A 19343-nucleotide genomic window follows, 5' to 3' on the forward strand; every position below is an offset into this window, starting at 1 on the left:
AAATCTCGGCGATGTGAGAGCGATCATGATTTCGGATATAGCGAAATTAAAAACTTTTTATAAAAGACAATTTTTACCGGGATATGATTTATAATTTTCGTTAGTTCTCCGACAGTAAATCTTCTTTATGACACTAGTGAGTTTTGAGAATAGTCAGTCGGTGATTAAATTGTCACTCTGATGATAGTGTTATTCTCAAAATTGATCTTCTTTCGCATCGTTTGTTACCACTTTTTTGGTTTTGGTACCGCATGAGTACCGGTTTGTGCTAAGCGCACATAACTATTTTTTTCATCCATATTCAATCAAAACCTCCGGTTTATCAATGTTTAAAACAGTTCAAACTGAACTGTCACTACTACCTAGTAGTTCAATTTGAAACGCTGAGCAGATGTCCAAGTTTAGCTTGAATTGTTAGGTGGCGTTTGCAGTTCAACGTAAACTGCTAATAGACTGTTGAGTCGAAAACGAAACATGCACCCCAGTACAATATCCTATAAGTGTTACAGAAATAGTATAAACTTTACGTCTCCTTACCGGTTTAAATTAAACTGCTAATTTCTTCTTTGGAACATCCTCTCATTGAAAGTCGACCATCACGCTGCAACATGGACTTTGTGTCATGTTTTCTAGCGCATAAGTGGAACAGTAGTTTCAAAATTGTGCTCTTTCTTTCATTTTCCCTTTCAGTCATTTGCGGTTTTCAGTGAAAATGTCATAGTATTATGCAGTGTCGATATTCAAAGGAAGCTTTGAGAATCGAAAATGATAGAATGTGCTCGAATCTGTAGTAGTAGTTTGGGTTTTCGAAGAGGTTATGGGGTGTAATTACTTCGAATTGTCATATTTAAGTCACTCTTTATAGTCAAGTGTCATAGATTTCCAACGAGAAACGAAAATGCTTCGTCTCTTTTCGTTTGTTCTGCTGTCGGCCATTTACGAAGGAGACAGTAAAATATTGAAAATGAGGCTGTTGGAATGGTTTCTTTCATTGCGAAACTGCGTGACAATTTTAAGCTCTGAGACTAACGTTTATAAACCTATCAGAAATCAATTCCATTAGGAGGTAGAGATTTTCATGAGCAGTCTTATGAGTTTCCTAATTATTATTTATGCATGTTATAATTATTCGCTTAATGTATTGCATAATTTTGATAATGAAAAACAAATTCTGTTATTTCAAAGAATTTAAGATGCATCAGGAATCAAGAATATATCATTAATTTTATTTTATTTTTTTCATTAAAGATGTGGCCATCTGATTGTCATAGGTAACAAGTGATTTGCACGGGATTCTTGTATCCTGACCGAAAGTCACATAAGAAGGTATAGGCCTCTTCAAGTGTATGCGTAATAAACGTACGCCATTTAGAATACCGGGGAAAAAGTTCTTCCACTTTTCTTTTTCGATAGAGCGAATCTCTCCGTATTGGGACATAGTTTTGCTAATACAAGGATCGATGACGCTTGAGGGAAGATCATACACTCTCACTTCTATAGCACTATCTTCCATATATACTGGAATGTTGTACTTAATGTTTTCGTGCTCCTCATAGTGCACATTGTTATTGTCTTTTGCGAATCGAATTGCATCCAACTCTTTATAAAACTGAATGTAAACAACATTATTTGTCTTATTGTATTGAAGTAAATGTACACGTTGAATGTCAAGATGCATTTGCTCCTTAAGCAAACCTTCAAGTTCTCGTATCGAAGGTCGAATTTTGCACTGCATGAAGTCAACAATAATTGTATTCTTTCGTTTCGGTGGTAGCTTTTGTTCGTTTGGTTCACTCATTTCGAGATCGTTCTATTGTTCACTACACAATACTGTACTTGGTTTCTTCCGTCCCGAACGTAAGCGGTCTTGTTTTATCGACTGACTTGGATGACATGTGAAAGCGACCTGATCAATTTTATTTTGATTGATGCGGATATTTTAATCTGAACTCTCTAGTCCTAGGATAAACGAGTTGTCAAAATCGCAAATATATGTGATATGATAACACTTGGTACATGAAATGTTAAAAAAAAGTTTTGAATGGAATTACGGAACAGAATTTCCTATATTAAAATAACATTCATCATAAAAATTAAGCTATAAAACTCATTCAAACATTTATGTACATTCTATGAATATTGGAAGTAAAATATTGAAGAATTTCTCCTCTATGTTAAAAGACATACTTACACAGTTCATTTATTATCCTTATGTCTGAAAGTCATATTCAGTGTTTCGAAAAAACAAATCAAAATTTCGAAAATCGCAACTGAAATGTGATATTCATACGAAAAAAATCATCGATCAGTAAACCCACTGAAGCAAAATTCACTACTGATTTTTTGCAAACGTGGTTCTCACTGATCTCACATGGCAAAAATTCGGTTATGAAAGTTTGGGAGTTTAGGAAGTGATTTTTTTCAGTCATTTATTTGTTTTTGAAAATTTCTTGAACTGATTTTTTTACGAAATTATTTTCGAAACCGATTTTATTTTTCAAAACCCGAACCCGACACGATTAAAATCAAAGATCTTCATCCGAACCCATGTGGTTCGTGCACGGGTTGGGTTACGGTTAATTGAACTCGTTTCTCTGTATGCAAATTTTCGAGCCCGATATAATAAATGAAACAATTCCCAATTTCAACTGAACGCGAAAAATTCGTCGGGTTTGGGACGGCTTCGAATACAAATATCCTAGACTCGACCATTTTGACTTGAAGGCTTTATCACACGAGACACAGTGGTATTTTCAATTCACAGCTCTTATATATGTATATATATATATATATATATATATATATATATATATATATATATATATATATATATATATATATATATATATATATATATATATATATATATATATATATATATATATATACAATTTCAGTAACTTATTTGAGTTTCCTCCTGCCATTGGGGCTCGTGCATACATATCTGCAACCGATTTAGCTGCTTTTATTCAAGATTTTCGAAATTTTGCTATTGTTGTAGTTTGTTATTTATGTTGACAATGTTATCTCTTCACGAGAGCCCAATACCGCTCGACTGATAACATTTTCGGTCAGTTAGGTAGATTCGCATCTTTTGCTACTCCATAGACTCCATTCGCTTTATACAATTTCAAAATATCGTTGGCGTAGTGACAAGATGCCAATTGAAGTCAGAATAGCTAGTAACGCGGTTAAGTATTAAACTTCTATAGTAAACATTTATGTTTTCGGACAGTAAAATTGTCTAACTTTAATGATTTATTCTATTATTTAAAAAAACTACAAAAGCTGCCCTCGCAACTTGTTGTTTGTAATTGCATATTAAAGCGTAATTGTAGACTGAAGACGTTTAAGAATTCAATGGCAAATCCTTGGGATTATCGGAGGGAAAGAAATTGTTTTAAGCAGCTTTCCATAAATTGGTTCTCCGCTAGTCTGGTGATAATACTTAGTTGTGTTTTATGAATGTTCGTAGAATGGTAATCACAGGATCAATTTTCGATTGACAATTTAACAATAAAATGAGACATTCATCTTGGACAGTCGAAAGTTCAAATTACCCTTTTATTAAATATTGTGTCCATTAACTTCTACAGGAACGCTGAATTCGTTTAATAATTGTATCAATAGCCGTCCAATTTGTCGAACCACCACATAATTTTGCCTAGTATTCGATCTAAAATAAACGAATGGCGTTGAGTTCGGTTCTGAGAATCACTATCAGAATGAAATATTTAGAAAAATGAACAATTCTTCTGTTCTAGTGGAGTGAACATGATGAGTGATTCTACCATTATTCTTCTTATCGTTCAAACTAATGCATAAAACAATAGATCACACAACTTACGGTTTTTACATACCACAATTTCTCTTCCATGTATAATATTCACGATTAACATTTGTTAATTTGGTAACTCGTTAGAAGAATGGAATGATTTGGTTCAAGCAGCTTACAAATGTCATGAATAGCATCCTTAGCAGTTTTCCAGTAATCCTTGAAAATTTACCCGAAATGGCTGAACGAACTTCAGAATGCTAAATGCAAGAAAAATCTCTTTTTTGTTTCGATTATAGAGGTTTCAAACTTAAGATCATTTGCTTCTTCGAGTCAGGAAAATTTTATGACCCTATGTTCGGGGTTGGGAATCGAACCCAGATGTACTGCGTGAAAGGCATCGACTTACCCATCACGCTATACCCGTCCCTGTATTTGACCTCATTATTTCAACAGCAGAATCCTATTATTGATTTATTCAACTCACGCCCATGATGGCCAACATTATTCATCTAACCGATTACATTGCACACAATGCATCTACTGGTAAGCGATATCTGAACTTTTGATCCTGCTTACGGTATAGCTAGAATAGCCATATGCGTTCCACTATTGAGGCATTCGGCATGAGCCATAAAGCACGTGTTTCAAAATGACGAATCTTATGGATCAAGCATGCATGTAAAGTCTGCACCCAAAACTACTCGTTGCGCGCCAAACGATTTTCCAACGATCTAGTATTCTTTTCTTCAACGGCGAACAACTGAGCATCTCGTTGCGCGCCAAACACCAATCGTAGATCTAGTAATCATTGACGACTTTTTCAACGGAAAATTCCATTGTCCATACAAATCAACAATATGGATTTTTCTTACTTTTCCGGCAAGTTTTCATAATTTTTTTTTTGATGTGCGAACCCGGTGGGGGTAAAAACTGATCGAACAAAAAAAGAATCATGTAAATCAGTCCATCCGTTTTTACGTGATGCGATTACAAAGAATGATCTCTGCATTTTTATATATGTAGATAATAGTGGAAAAAGTGTGTGCAGCTAATGTTCTCTGGTATGCGTGGACCGTTCTACAAATGATTTTTTTGGTTCGAAAAGTGACGTTTTTGCGGAGGTTTTAGACTTTATTACGTAAGGAAAATCCTTTGGGAAAGTGAAGAAAATCTAGAAAAAAATTTTTTGCTGGAATTGGAAATTTTTCACTCAATGCATGCTAGATCTTCGATGATTGTTTGGCGCGTATCGAGTTGTGCAATGCTTGCCCGCTGGAGAGTAAACTATTGTCGTTTTCGCTTGAGAAAACTGATACTGACTCAGGGGAAAACTGATACTGACAACGGGGGTTTGAGCAAACCTGATATAAAAACCAGGTTCTAAACAGACTCGATTTTCAGTTCAACAACAGTGAAACTAGGTTCGAAACTAACTTCAAACAAACAGTATGACAGCAGTTAGGGTTGAAACTGGGTTAGGTTTGGCATCAAGCGAAAACGACATATGTATACTAGATTGTTAATAAATTCGTTTGGCGCCAAACGAGCTGATTTGTGTTTAAATTCTACTTAGCCAACTGAAATCATGAGTTCCTTTATTTCAAACCACATGTTCAGTTATGGCGCTGGCGTCCAGCATACACACAGTGTTGGTGATTGCCGAAAATTTGACAGAAGCTGCTCGATATTTATCTATATTGTATACAACATTTCCAATCCGGTAGAAGATGCTACAAGAACTCGAGTCTCTCAATGCATGAACCGCGAGAGAATTTTTCTACATTTCTTCGCTCCACTTCATACTCTGAGTATTTGACAGCCCTTAAAAAAATTACAGTCTGATAATGATTGGTGCTATGTCGAATTTACCAAGAGAGCATCGCAAGTTGACAGTTATTGCAGAAAATCGAATCAATGATTCGACTTTATGATTCCCATACTAGGTTGCAATATTTCAAAACCCTTGTGTGGAGCATTCACATACATTTTCATAGACACAAGCTATACAAAGGTTATATGCACATAGTTAGAATAAGCGACAATAGTAAAATTATTCTATCGCAATTATCCACTGCCCATACAGAATCGGATCGCGAAACGAGAATAAGAGACCGTTTGTTGCTTCAGAGAGAATCCCCACAGCAGCGAGCTAACCTTTGATTCTCAGACAGATCATCGAGAGAAATTCGTTTTTGCACTGGTGTCTATTCTATGTTAAACGAACCATGCTGGTTTTTTGTTGCTGCAATGATATCCGTCTCTCTTTGATGGCACTGATTGAATCGTGTGAAGAGTTACTAGTGAGCGTTCTTTGATACGATGACAGCCATCCCTGCATACAGGTTTCCATTGTTCTGTATATAAATTGTGTTCAATCAAGTTATAGAAAGTCAAGACAAGTATCAGAACGACTATAAGAAAAGAAAGTGATTAACGAGATTTTTATGATTAGTTGATTTCTCAGAATTCCAGAAATGTAAATCTTATTGCTGTCCCAATGAGCTGAAACTTCATTCAGAGACAACAGGATTGATGTGTGCAGATGGCAAAATCAAATTGTCACCGTTAACCAAAACTATTTAGCTCTCAGCATTTTGCAGCATTTCCATTTGAATTTGAAGAAAGTTTTATTTTTATTTTTTTCGGCTTAAATTTTACATAAACATGACCAATTCCTGAAAGGCAAAATTTGCACTACAAGTAGCGGCCAGTTTTAATTATACTTCTTGAATTTCATTAGATCAACCCAATTGCGAGCGTGTTACAAAAAGTATTTCCAATTGATAAATGAAACAAATTTGGAGTGAAATTCGGACATAATTTGATAGGCTAACGGCACCCCTGTTTAACACAACTTCAGTAGTCATCTTATACGCGAAAACCAATTTTCAGAGTGATATCTGATCTGTTCGATAGATTGACTTTAAGGGTAAGTTGAAAATAGGTTCATTTGCTTCAAGATTTTTTCGATTTCGAGACTATTTCTATTTGTGGTGTTGCTTCTTAGATAACAAATCGGCTGAAAAGTTCGAATCATTTCTATGAGAGGGCGCCACTAGAATTAAATCCATACCATTTTCAGTTAGTACCAACCTTCAAAAGATACGTGTATAAATTTGACAGCTGTCTGATTATTAGTTTGTGAGATATTGCATTTTGAGTGAAGCTACTTTTGTTATTGTGAAAAAATGGAAAAAAAGGAATTTCGTGTGTTGATGAAACACTACTTTTTGATGAAAAAAAGTGCCGCCGATACCAAAAAATGGCTTGATGAGTGTTATCCAGACTCTGCACCGGGCGAAACAACAATTCGTAAGTGGTTTGCAAAATTTCGTACTGGTCATATGAGCACCGAAGACGATGAACGCAGTGGACGTCCAAAAGAGGCTGTTACCGATGAAAACGTGAAAAAAATCCACAAAATGATTTTCAATGACCGTAAAGTGAAGTTGATCGAGATAGCTGACACCCTAAAGATATCAAAGGAAACACGAATATTTGGATATGAGAAAGCTTTGTGCAAAATGGGTGCCGCGTGAGCTCACAATCGATCAAAAACAACAACGAATTGATGATTCTGAGCAGTGTTTGGAGCTGTTATATCGAAATAAAACCGATTTTTTCGTCGATATATAACAATGGACGAAACATGGCTCCATCACTTCACTCCGGAGTCCAATCGACAGTCAGCTGAGTGGACTGCACGCGATGAACCGAACCCAAAGCGTGGAAAGACTCAACAATCGGCCGGTAAGGTTATGGCGTCTGTATTTTGGGATTCGCATGGTATAATTTTCATCGACTACCTTGAAAAGGGAAAAACCATCAACAGTGACTATTATATAGCGTTATTAGAGCGTTTGAAGGACGAAATTTCAAAAAAACGGCCTCATTTGAAGAAGAAAAAAGTTTTGTTTCATCAAGACAATGCACCGTGTCACAAGTCGATGAAAACCATGCTGAAATTGAACGAATTGGGCTTCGAATTGCTCCCTCATCCACCGTATTCTCCAGATTTGGCCCCCAGTGACTTTTTCCTGTTCTCAGACCTCAAGAGAATGCTCGCTGGTAAAAAATTTAGAAGCAATGAAGAGGTAACCGCTGAAACTGAGGCCTATTTTGAGGCAAAGGACAAATCGTACTACAAAAATGGTATCGAAAAGTTGGAAGATCGCTATAATCGCTGTATCGCCTCTGATGGCAATTTTGTTGAATAATAAAAACGAATTTTGGCAAAAAAATGTGTGTTTCTATTAAACGATACGAACTTTTCAGCCGAACTGTTATGCCGATTTTATCACAATTCGTTGGTTCAATGAAAAATTGAACAATCGGCAAAATAATATGGCGACTCTACTAATGAGATGACTATCGGTCCAACAGCCCTACATAAGATCGTAATCGCTGTTATGAGTAAGCGACACTTAATTTAAATATTGCCACACTTTGAGTGTCTAATAACAAGGTTTAGAGTGGCGAAATGGTAGCGCGTATGCACGGAATGCACAAGAATGCAGGTTCGAGTCCTGTATCCGAACGTTTCTTTTTCCAATAAATCATCTTTTCTGTTAGTTTTTCATTCATTTGGCTTCTCGCAATATATGTTTCAGTCATTGCAAAAAAAAACTGAACTTAGTTATGGCGGCTTTACGTCAAACAAACAAAAATAAATAAATCGGTTAAAGAAATGTTGTTTATCACAGAGCAGCTATTCCTAACCTGTAGTCCGCGATAAAACAGAGTTGGGAACCACTGTCCGTTTTCAATATCCATTAAAATTCATTGAAAGTAGTTTTGATCCATTTAAATTTAATCTAATATTATTGCGCTACGAAGTGTCCGCTAGTAGTCTATACAAAACTTCCATTTTTTGCTCCATTTTAATCATTCCCCTCTGTTTAAGTTTGTTCATAACAGGTTCACAACACATTATTGTCTAATTGAAATTCAATCAACAGCAGTTTCGATCCAGAAACGCTACATTGTGTAGGTGGTGCCCTGCCATTGGCAAGTGAATTGCTAGTACCCAAATGTGCAGAGGTTAAACGAAACTAGTTTGCAGTTTACAGCAACGCAAAAATTCCTTCCAAGATGAGTGGCTGCCAGCAAGGCGATAGATTTCTAATAAATCGGCAAAGATTAACAACAATAAAAAATAAATCCAGCAAATTGATCCGTAGGAGATGATGGGGGGAAACCAATCACGTGGCACTCATAATTCATTCCCTCTCATTGTTGATTTATCTGATGATCGTGCTGAACAGAAAAAGAAAACTAAAAACCAGTAAACCTGGAAAGTTTACTTAATGCCAGAGACAGTCAGTGTCGCCCCGCCTTCCCCTGGCGAGAAACGGTGAGGCGTAAATTCTATCGATCAACAGGAATCGCGATCCGGAGTATGACGAATTGAGGAAACACGGCGATCTCGGCGTCAGCGCAATGAGTTAGCAGATATCGATTCTGCCGCGCATTCCGCGGCATATCACTGTCAGTTGGGGTGCAACTGCGATATGGGTTTTTTCTCTCTCTCTCTCTCTCTCTCTCTCTCTCTACACTCTAAGCAAGACTCATTTGGTTTTAGTCATCGTAGCAGTGCGCGTTTCGAATTACCGACTCTACACTGTACCGCCCCCCGGCCGCCAAGATGGGATTTTCTCGTTTTGAAGGTTTCATCGGTTCCGCTTTGTCAGTGGTGGTGGTAACCTTTGTTCGTTGACGATATTTTAATTGAGCGTTTTTTTTGTGTGTTTGAATACAACAAGACAGATTGCAAACGACCTTCCAACCTAAGAATCTCTAAACTCAATCACTAATGGCAAGCTAAAATATTTACACCAATACAACACTGCATAGTCAGCCACCGCTTATATAACTAGCAAAAGGCCGAAAACAGCCACCATAAGTCCGACGAGTGACGGTCCGCTGCTTAAAACGGCACTGTTCACATCAATCACGTTTAGCTTCACCACCCGAACCGGTCCCCGTTTCAGCGCTTCCTCGTCCATGACGTTGCACATCATTCCCTGACAGGTGCTGAACTCCACCAGTGTGACGTTGGTTTCGCCGGTTTGGTTGAACATGACCTCGAACTGATCGTAGTAGGCCTGCTGGAGGGCACTTTCGTTCAGAGCACACCCGGCGATCCGGTAGAAGTACGAGTCCCCATCGGTAATTCGGATGTTGACCGTGCTCTTCATGCAGGCCATTGACTCTTTCGATTCTCCCTGTGCCAGTTCGCAGTCCTCCATTTCGTTGCTATTTTGACAGTCGGTCCAGGTTTTGTACTTCGAAACACAACTCCAACACGGCAGGTAGGTCGAATTTGGGTTTCTTTCCACTTCCGTATCATCCTGGGTTTGTTGGCCTTAGAAGGAGATGCAAGTGAGAACGGAGCTGTTTCGAATAAAAGGTGGCCCGGGAAAACCCGGAAAACTTACCGTGGGCGGCTGGAATCGTATGGATCGCGACTGCTAGTAACAGGCACCAGAGTAACGGCTTTAAGAAACCGGTCATCGCGTTAGCTCTTTGTTTTACTACGCTCAGATACGACTCGATCGCGATCGCACGAAAGGGAAAGAACAACAACAGCAGAGATCTACTCGCGGCGTTGGCTGAAACCTGACTGACTGGTGGCGAAATTTACTTTTTTGTCGTTGTTTGCTCGGCGTAAATTCTGCCAACCGCTCGGCGAAAAAAAAAAATAAAGTGATGTCACCAATACCTGCTAATGGATGTTCAAGGTTACCGGGCAACAGACGGATCGGCTTGTACGGGACTTGGGGGGGAAGGATGTTAAACTCCTTTCGGTAGACTAAGAAACGCACAGAGAAAATTGTTCCACTGTTGGTTCGATTTATTGCTTCATTACCATGCGCACAGCAGCGATTACAAACACTCCCAGCATCACCAGCGTGGGTTGAATCCGCAGCGAACTATCAGCCACCGCAACGACAATCACTGGATCTTCGCGCGTCAAATTGGCAACCACATTGCAGAGATCCTGATTGCAGGTTTGCCATTCTTCGACACTGATGTTGGCGTGCGTGTGCTTAGCGGTGAGCCTTCGGAAAAGCGCCTTGGCTCCGTCTTGGCCGCTCCAACCACACCCGGTAGAGTGCATGGTAATGTGGAGGGTGGAAATTGTCATGTTCATACGATTGCTAACGCACTGGTAGCTGCCCCTGAAGGAGTGCTCCGCGGTGCATTCCTCCACGAACGCGGCCTGGGCACAGGCGCTCCAGCCGATGGTACTCTTGCAGCGATAACATTCCAGTGGATGCACTGCAGGGTAGAATTATTATCGACAAACAAAAAAAAAACTGCCTGGTCATGCCAAAATCCTACCGGGCCGGGAAGCCAACAGCAACAACAGGAACACGATTTCTTTGGTATTGTGCAACATTCTGGCGCTCACTGGGACGAATGTGCGTTCGGCGGAAGATCGATCTCGGAACTGCCACCAGATATTTTGCCAACCTTTACTAAATAGAGATCATCGGATTAAGATTCGTCACATGATGAGGTGCTAATTGGATGCTGCTGTTTGTGTAGTCCTAAATCAAGCGATTGTAAACACTTCGATTAACCCATCGATTCGCTCAGACAATTATTGTTCGAAATCAAGCATAGAAAAAAATCCGGATTCTTCCCCGGGAACTGGCTCGAAGCGCTTCTAGAAATATATTATTAACCCTTCTCAAGGCCCTTGTAAATTCCGCAGTTGACAGCTTTTCGCTTAAGGAACCAAATTGCTGAACAAATAAGTGCTCTAAAGTGTTTCAGAAAATCCTAATTTTAAAATTGAATGATGTTCAAAAAAACGGCAGTAGTCATGCAAGTAAACGGATAAGTCTGTTGAAAGTAAACATTGTCATACCGAGCTATTCACCGATACCACAGCTATTCAAACATTGTTAAGTAGAAGTGCATATAGGAACATATCGGACGCACCTGGATTCAACGTTGGCGAAATATCTTCAGCACACGAACAAAAAAAAACGAAGGCAAACAGTCTGAATCAGTAGCAGATTCAGATCGAACATCTGCTTCGGCAATTGCCATGTTTTTGTGCCATTTTTGATCATATCATCAGAGGAGTGTTTTTTTGTGATTGAATGATCAATTACTGATCGGTCTGAGTTGGTGGTTCAGAATAGAATAGAATGTACTTAATTTCGGTCAGTAGTTATAAAACCTTCTGACGAGTTCTCAACAGGCGAACGGCCGAAAATATCAATTTCACCGATATACGAGGTCTGTTCAAAAAGTGCCCGGAATTTTTTAATTGCGCGCGTCTGGAGAGTCCGGTGGTCAAAATTTTTTTTATTGTGTTGGTACATATGTCCCTAATGTATGGTGAAATTTTCAGCTGTATTCATTGCTTACATTCTGTCTTGTAGCGGCTGGTGTAGACGTGTTTTTTTGAGCTCGGCGATTTTTGTTAGTTTAAACAATGGAAGAGTCAAAGAATTTGTATTAAATTTTGCGTGAAAAATGAAATAAAGTGTAACCAAGTGTGCGAAATGTTACAGAGAGCCTACGGTGAGTCTGCAATGACAAAAACAAGTGTTTACGAGTGGTATAAACGTTTCCAAGATGGCCACGAAGACGTTGAAGACGACGAACGCTCCGGTCGACCCAGCACGTCAATAATCGATGAAAATGTGGGAAAAGTGGAAAAATTGATTATGGATGATCGCCGAATCACTATTAGAGAAGTTGCTGATGAAGTTGGCATATCAGTTGGCTCACCCCATCATATTTTTTCAAATGTTTTGGGCATGAAACGAGTGGCAGCAAAATTCATCGTTGCTTATTCGTGATTTTTTGGCTGAAAACAAGACTTTAATCATGCCCCAACCTCCTTATTCACCAGATATCGCTCCGTGTGATTTTTTCCTGTTCCCAAAATTGAAGAGACCCATGAAAGGATAGCGTTTTTCATCGATTGAAGAGATAAAGGCAGAATCGCTGAGAGTGCTACAGAGCATTACAAAAAGTGACTATCAGGGGTGTTTCGAAGACTGGAAAAAACGCTGGCATAAGTGTATTATATCTAGGGGGGATTACTTTGAAGAGGACCATATAGATGTAGACGAATAAATAAATATTTTTTTAGAAAAATGAGAATTCCGGGTACTTTTTGAACAGACCTCGTATAAGCAAAAAGAAGCTTTTGTTGACCGCAGTACCGAACGATACAGCAGTAACAAAATGTCATAAGGAGTGTATCGAAAATAAGCTATCCACAATTTTTAATGTGGAACACATTTTTCTTTTCTATATAGGGGTGCAAATCAGAAACCCAAGAAAAATTCACGTAGAAATGTGGTCAGGTTTTGAACAATTACAGCTCAGTCAGTTTTGTATAAAATGTTAATATTATGTCACCATTTGATTGGAAGTATTTCTACTTATTGATTTAAATGTTCATAGCCATGTATTTTTAATTGTATATCATTGAAATGTTGATTAATAGCATGCAGTGTCTTATTTTGTCTGCTAAAAATCTCCCGCATACCGGATTTCCCTAACGTAGACGACGGTTTTGAAGGAGTAAGCGATACATCAATGGGAAAGCATCGGTCTGATTGGTCAATCGATGCAAAAACCAAGCTGTTGGAAGCACGCGTAGCTATAAATAGAAGCAAAATTATAGCTAACGTTTCAGTTCATCAAAGATGTATTGCCAAAGGGCCAAATCACTTAAAATGTAAAACAAACATTGTATAAAAACACATAACAAATAATAAATAAATAATACTTTACACATACACAGCTAACGTTTCAATCTTAAGCTACGATCAGACTAGCCAGTTTATCTGTCACAGTTCATCTGCCACAGACAAATAATCTTTTGGCAGTTTAAATTTGGTCTGGCAATGTAATCACACTATTCACAGTTAAATGACTGCAACAGTCAAGTTTGACTGCCGACAGTCAATATTTTGACAGTTGGTATGTTTGACTGTGACAGACTTTTTGAGCATTTCTGTATTGTGATTACATTGATCAGACAAATAAAACTGGTTACAGACTTAAATATAGGGAGTGGACTGTTTATTACAGTTTTTCTGCACACAGTGATTACATTGGAAGAAAGTTTGTGGGGCAGCGAACTTTTCACGGAATATTGCATTATGGTAAAATATCGATCTGATTTCACAAACGGAAGTTCGTTGCGTTGCTACTTGGTGTGTTGTGTTTGGAAGCAATTAAAAAAGGAATATAAATGTACTCCGGTTTTTCCCTTTTTTTATAAATATCAAAAATAGGTATAGAAATCGCTCAAACTTAAAAAAAAATTTCCGAGGTTATTATTTTAGAAAATCTCAAATACTGAACTTTTCCACAGCTCTTCGATGTATCTAAAAATTGTTTATTAACCAAGTATAAGGTGAGCGTATTTTTGTTAAAATGAAACGTTTATTTTGAATGAGAAAAATTGTCCAAATAGTGACCATCTTTCTTGTGATTCTTTCACATCATATGTTTATTATCTACACGTTTGTGTAGATCTACTATTACTAAAAAATCCAGAGTGGCACCGAGATCGAAAGCGTGAAAAAAATATGTTTCGCAATTGTTGAGTATTTTTCACGCAACAAATACATTTTCAATAAATTGTAAATTGTAGATTCAAAAAGGCGAGTGGGTAGTGTCAGAGACATAACCGGATGACGTGAATACGAATAAAATGAAAGGCTCAATATTTCTTTACGTATGAACTTCTTAAAGTTAAATTCGGCAGTTCAAGCAAACGTAAAGTTAACGCTATTTGCTAAATAGTTTTTTATATTGCACCGAAGCGTCTGACTGTCTAATCTGACCTCCTGACGGAATTCCTCATTCTGAATTCTGAGACTGAAATTCTGGAGTCGAATTTTGAAGCCGGATGCTAGAACTGAAAGCTAAACTCTGAAACTCAATTTCAATGCTAGAATCTGGAACTGAATTCTGAGCCTGAACTCGGGAACTGAATCCTAGCACTGAGCTGTGGACTTGGATTGTGCTCTGCAGCTAAATTTTAGTTACAAAATTCCGATCAAAAATTCAATTTTCAAATTTGGATCCATGATTCAGCTCAGAAATTCAGTCCTAGAAACCAGATCCGGAATTTCGATCAAAAATCTAAACAGTTTAGATCCTGATTCCAGCTACACTTCTATAATTTTGGAACTGAGTTTTAGAATCAATTTCTAGGGCTGCAACTGAATTCCGAACCTGGATTTGTTATTGCATTTTCGAACCGAATTCGGGAAATACAACTAAATTTTGAATCTGAATTCTCATCCTGGATTTAGGTCAAAAGTACCATAACTTCATGTTAAGAACTGAGTTTTTGAAATTAAAATCTGAATTGGGAACTGAGTTCTGGTCTAAGCGTTAATTTCAGTTTCCGAAATTTAGTTCTCAGTCCAGATCTAGGCTTAAAATCAAATTCTGCAATTCGGTTTCAGCTCCAGAGCTCTGTTACTCGATTCTGACCTTGAACTCTGGATAAGGAACTGAAGTTTAGATATGGATTCTTAAAATGAAAAAAAAACTGGTCTTGGATCCTAAAACTGAATTTCAGAACTGATTTCTAGTATTGGATTCTGGACCTAGATACTGGTCTGAACTGAACAAGTAAACTACGCAGGCTAGTTAGAATCTATTAAACTGTGAACCTACACTAAACTGATTATATTCACTTCCGATTTGCATATTCAAACAGATAAGTAATTCAAATAGTTCTTCAGATAACATTTGGAGCCATTTGAAGGGCTGATTTTGCATAATGTTACTTAAAATTGTTCAGTTTTCGTTGCACAGGGTGTTCCACGAAAAATTTCGAATTTAAAAATGCAATAATAAACGAACGGTTGGATAGATTTCAACGATTACACATTTATTTGTAAGGTTGTTTCATTGTATTTTGCTCCAATGCAAACGACCAGCAGCAGGATGACGCAATCGCTCTTGCTTGAAGCGAAGCTGGCTTTCCGAACGTTCCGAAACTAAGCTGCTCAAAGTGCCGATTGATTTCAAATTGAACCCATTTTGATTGAGAGCTTTCTTTTTACGTGATTTCGTTTGTAGCTTTTTCACAAATTGGCAGTCCCAAAGGCCATAAAAAACGGGGCGTACTTGATTTCTTGATCCGCATAGAAACATGAAATATATTCAGAACCGATGCTTTTGGTAAGAAATAGAGAAAAGTCAATTAATTCTTAATGACGATCTGTGGGACTGAAAAGTGCCTTGAAATTGTCACGACCAAAAGGATCTGCATTTAGATTTGAGATGGCTCTTGGCGTGTACACTCGGTAAACTCGTTCGAAATTTGACTCAGAATTCATTGTGATTTCCAATTGGATTCCAGAGAAAATGAATTCCCACTCAAAACTAAACAACGCTACCATGACGACTGACGACTTCCATTGGCAAGCTTTTGGTGTGTGCCCGGCTGCGACTATTCTTCGGCACAATTCTGCTGTTCGGCACTCGCTTCATTACAAAATTGTTAGGTCTTCCGTATGTCTTGCTTCGAAAACCGTTGCTCAGAAAATGATGGGAAAAAGTGGAATGTTCATCTTTTATATCAATACAGTTGTACAGCAATAGATATTCTGTTCTCTTCCTCAGAACGCCTTCTGTTTGGCTGATGCTGCCATGGGATAAATCAGACAGGTTTTTCAATAGTATACTATTGAAAAACTTCAATGTTGTTGCAAAACACGTTCAAGTAAAAATTTTTCGAATCTATTCATAGTTAGATTATATAAATCCTTCTACAGATCTCTGAGCTATGAGCTTTCAAAATACGAGAAAGGCAAAGTTTTCCTCTTTGATCCTCGTTGATACCAAACATTTCAGAAAAGTTTAGTTTTGAATTATTTGAGATTAAGTCGTACAACTGAAAATTTTATCATAAAATTGCTGATCATATTTCCAAAGGAATGTAGCAAAAATTATGTTGATACGTTAGATATAACAGGAGATATTCACGATCAAAAACAATTTTGTAATGAAGCGAGTGCCGAACAGCAGAATTGTGCCGAAGAATAGTCGCAGCCGGGCACACACCAAAAGCTTGCCAATGGAAGTCGTCAGTCGTCATGGTAGCGTTGTTTAGTTTTGAGTGGGAATTCATTTTCTCTGGAATCCAATTGGAAATCACAATGAATTCTGAGTCAAATTTCGAACGAGTTTACCGAGTGTACACGCCAAGAGCCATCTCAAATCTAAATGCAGATCCTTTTGGTCGTGACAATTTCAAGGCACTTTTCAGTCCCACAGATCGTCATTAAGAATTAATTGACTTTTCTCTATTTCTTACCAAAAGCATCGGTTCTGAATATATTTCATGTTTCTATGCGGATCAAGAAATCAAGTACGCCCCGTTTTTTATGGCCTTTGGGACTGCCAATTTGTGAAAAAGCTACAAACGAAATCACGTAAAAAGAAAGCTCTCAATCAAAATGGGTTCAATTTGAAATCAATCGGCACTTTGAGCAGCTTAGTTTCGGAACGTTCGGAAAGCCAGCTTCGCTTCAAGCAAGAGCGATTGCGTCATCCTGCTGCTGGTCGTTTGCATTGGAGCAAAATACAATGAAACAACCTTACAAATAAATGTGTAATCGTTGAAATCTCTCAGAGGGTAAATTTTGAAAAGGCACCCTATAATAAAGTAAGTCGTATTCACGACAAAACCCATAGAATCATCCTACCTCCGTAAATATGACAATTAAAGAGTTGAAATTTTGGGAAAGTTGCCTTCAGTCCAATGGTAATGGTATAACGGTATGAATTCGCTTTGAGGCAGAGTTCTGATTTGGACAGATCCACAATTTTATTACCAAACGATTTATAATCAATTCAATTATCGAACTAATAAACGAACGATAAGCTATTGGAAATTCGGTAAATATTTACAAAATCTTGAAAAAAAAATTCAAATAAGTACATTTTCTGTTACTGTTACCGTTGTTTGGAGTAGTTAATACTTTTTTCATTAATTCAATATTTAATTTTTCATAATTATTTCATCCAAGTACAAAGCAAAACGTTCCAGTACTATTCTTTTGGAGATCCATAGCACTTTATTGTGAAGGAGAAGCTCGGAAAATTCAGTAGTAATTTCTATTAAGAATTCTACGAAATATGCGATGAGCTTCATTATTTCGACCGAAAATGAAGACATTGACAACCCGGTTCGGTGAGAAGTTAGTACACGTGTTTGAGGGATAGAAGTGGTGTCTAATACTCGTTAATCGATTTCGATCGACGTTAAGTACTTTTTTGTAAAATAAACCATATTTGTGTATAGAACTGAAGAGTCGCAGCATCATATTCAAAGAGCCTTGGGCTATCCTGATTCCCGGCTTCCTGTTCCTGAAATAGTGGTCATATACTCAAAAATGGAACTCACTAACATTTCGTAGAGGTCGCTTGACCGATATTCATAAATTAAGGTTCAAATAAAAGGCCAAAACTCCTGAGCTTCTGAACTTTGCGCTGATGCAAGTGTTTAAAATTTCATTTTTGCCATTTCTAAAATTATAAGTATTTAAAATTTAAACCGTCGTTTAAAGTACGATGGCCGAATCATATAAAATCTTATAAAATTGACTAAAATCAATACAGTTTGTAAGTCATGTTAACAGATGGTCATTCGAACCGACCTCATTTACACCGGTTGCAGAAGTACCTGCAATAGCAAAACTGTTTCATTTTGTTGGTTGTTGGTTGTGCTGATTGATTTTTTTTGTTTTCTTTCAAGAAGCAATAAAAATTATGTCGAAGAATACCACATATACGGGAATGTGAGAATATGAGTAATACGAGAAAGCCATCAATACACCACTACGTGGAATTAAACGGGTTTTTTATTACTATCTGGTTTTTACACATTAGAAAAAAAAATTGATCACGAACCCTCTTGGGGAAAACCACGTGCACTCACTTCTCACACTGGTGCTGGAACGTTTTGCTTTGTGTTTGGATGAAATAAACAAGTTTTTGGTTGTCATAGAATCTGTGGCAGACAACTTCTGCACAACAGTTTCAGAAACAGTCAAATTTGTCATCAACTGTTTGTCTGTCGACTATGATCACACTGTGATTACACTGTCACAGATAATCTGCACACTTTGACTGCATACAGATGGACAGTCAAGCCGATTTTGACTGCTTGCAGATAACTGCGAACCGATTACACTATGATACAGTCAAACTGCGCAAATTTGTGCAGATAAACTGGCTAATGTAATCGTACCTTTACGTGTAGCATGCTAGAGGTAGGTTGTTGCTAGACAGCGAGACAAGAAGTGCCATAAAACGATTTGAAGCTTTAATTGGTATGCTCTGATCTTGTGTCATGCTAGATCGGATGAAATTTCATGTTATGTTGTTTCACCTGAGAAATTGACAACTACCCCAGGGTAAATTTTGAGTGCATAAGATTAATTTCTAATTTATATAAGATGAATTCGATTGATAATGAGAAAAAGTTTTTCACTTCAGTCGAAATCGCAGAAAGGTAGAGAAACGCTGCTTGCATACAAAACTTGAACACAAGCTT

General features: G+C 37.7%; 3 protein-coding genes across 7 annotated transcripts in view; 1 reads left to right on the top strand and 2 right to left on the bottom strand.

Moving 5' to 3' along the window:
- Window positions 1–19343, top strand: part of LOC131427071 (high affinity cGMP-specific 3',5'-cyclic phosphodiesterase 9A) — a 446805-nt gene that overhangs the window by 385658 nt on the left and 41804 nt on the right. The window lies entirely within an intron of this gene.
- On the bottom strand, window positions 9311–10397 carry LOC131427074 (uncharacterized). Its single transcript, XM_058589989.1, has 2 exons — window positions 10216–10397; window positions 9311–10142 (listed from the first exon to the last, which is right to left on the bottom strand). The coding sequence occupies exons 1-2, from the start codon at window positions 10289–10291 to the stop codon at window positions 9643–9645; spliced, it is 576 nt and encodes a 191-aa protein (XP_058445972.1). The 5' UTR covers window positions 10292–10397; the 3' UTR covers window positions 9311–9642.
- On the bottom strand, window positions 10554–11381 carry LOC131427075 (uncharacterized). Its single transcript, XM_058589990.1, has 2 exons — window positions 11123–11381; window positions 10554–11059 (listed from the first exon to the last, which is right to left on the bottom strand). Exons 1-2 carry the CDS (start codon window positions 11178–11180, stop codon window positions 10632–10634), a joined length of 486 nt encoding a protein of 161 aa, XP_058445973.1. The 5' UTR covers window positions 11181–11381; the 3' UTR covers window positions 10554–10631.

The sequence above is a fragment of the Malaya genurostris genome, chromosome 2, assembly GCF_030247185.1.
Source record: "Malaya genurostris strain Urasoe2022 chromosome 2, Malgen_1.1, whole genome shotgun sequence".
Classification (NCBI taxonomy): domain Eukaryota; kingdom Metazoa; phylum Arthropoda; class Insecta; order Diptera; family Culicidae; genus Malaya; species Malaya genurostris.

Coding starts and splice junctions, on each gene's coding strand:
- LOC131427074 (XM_058589989.1), bottom strand. CDS start 10,291: ATGACCGGTTTCTTAAAGCCGTTACTCTGGTGCCTGTTACTAGCAGTC. Junction 10,143..10,215: donor TACGATTCCAGCCGCCCACG/GTAAGTTTTCCG, acceptor TCTCCTTCTAAG/GCCAACAAACCCAGGATGAT.
- LOC131427075 (XM_058589990.1), bottom strand. CDS start 11,180: ATGTTGCACAATACCAAAGAAATCGTGTTCCTGTTGTTGCTGTTGGCT. Junction 11,060..11,122: donor GCTGTTGGCTTCCCGGCCCG/GTAGGATTTTGG, acceptor TCTACCCTGCAG/TGCATCCACTGGAATGTTAT.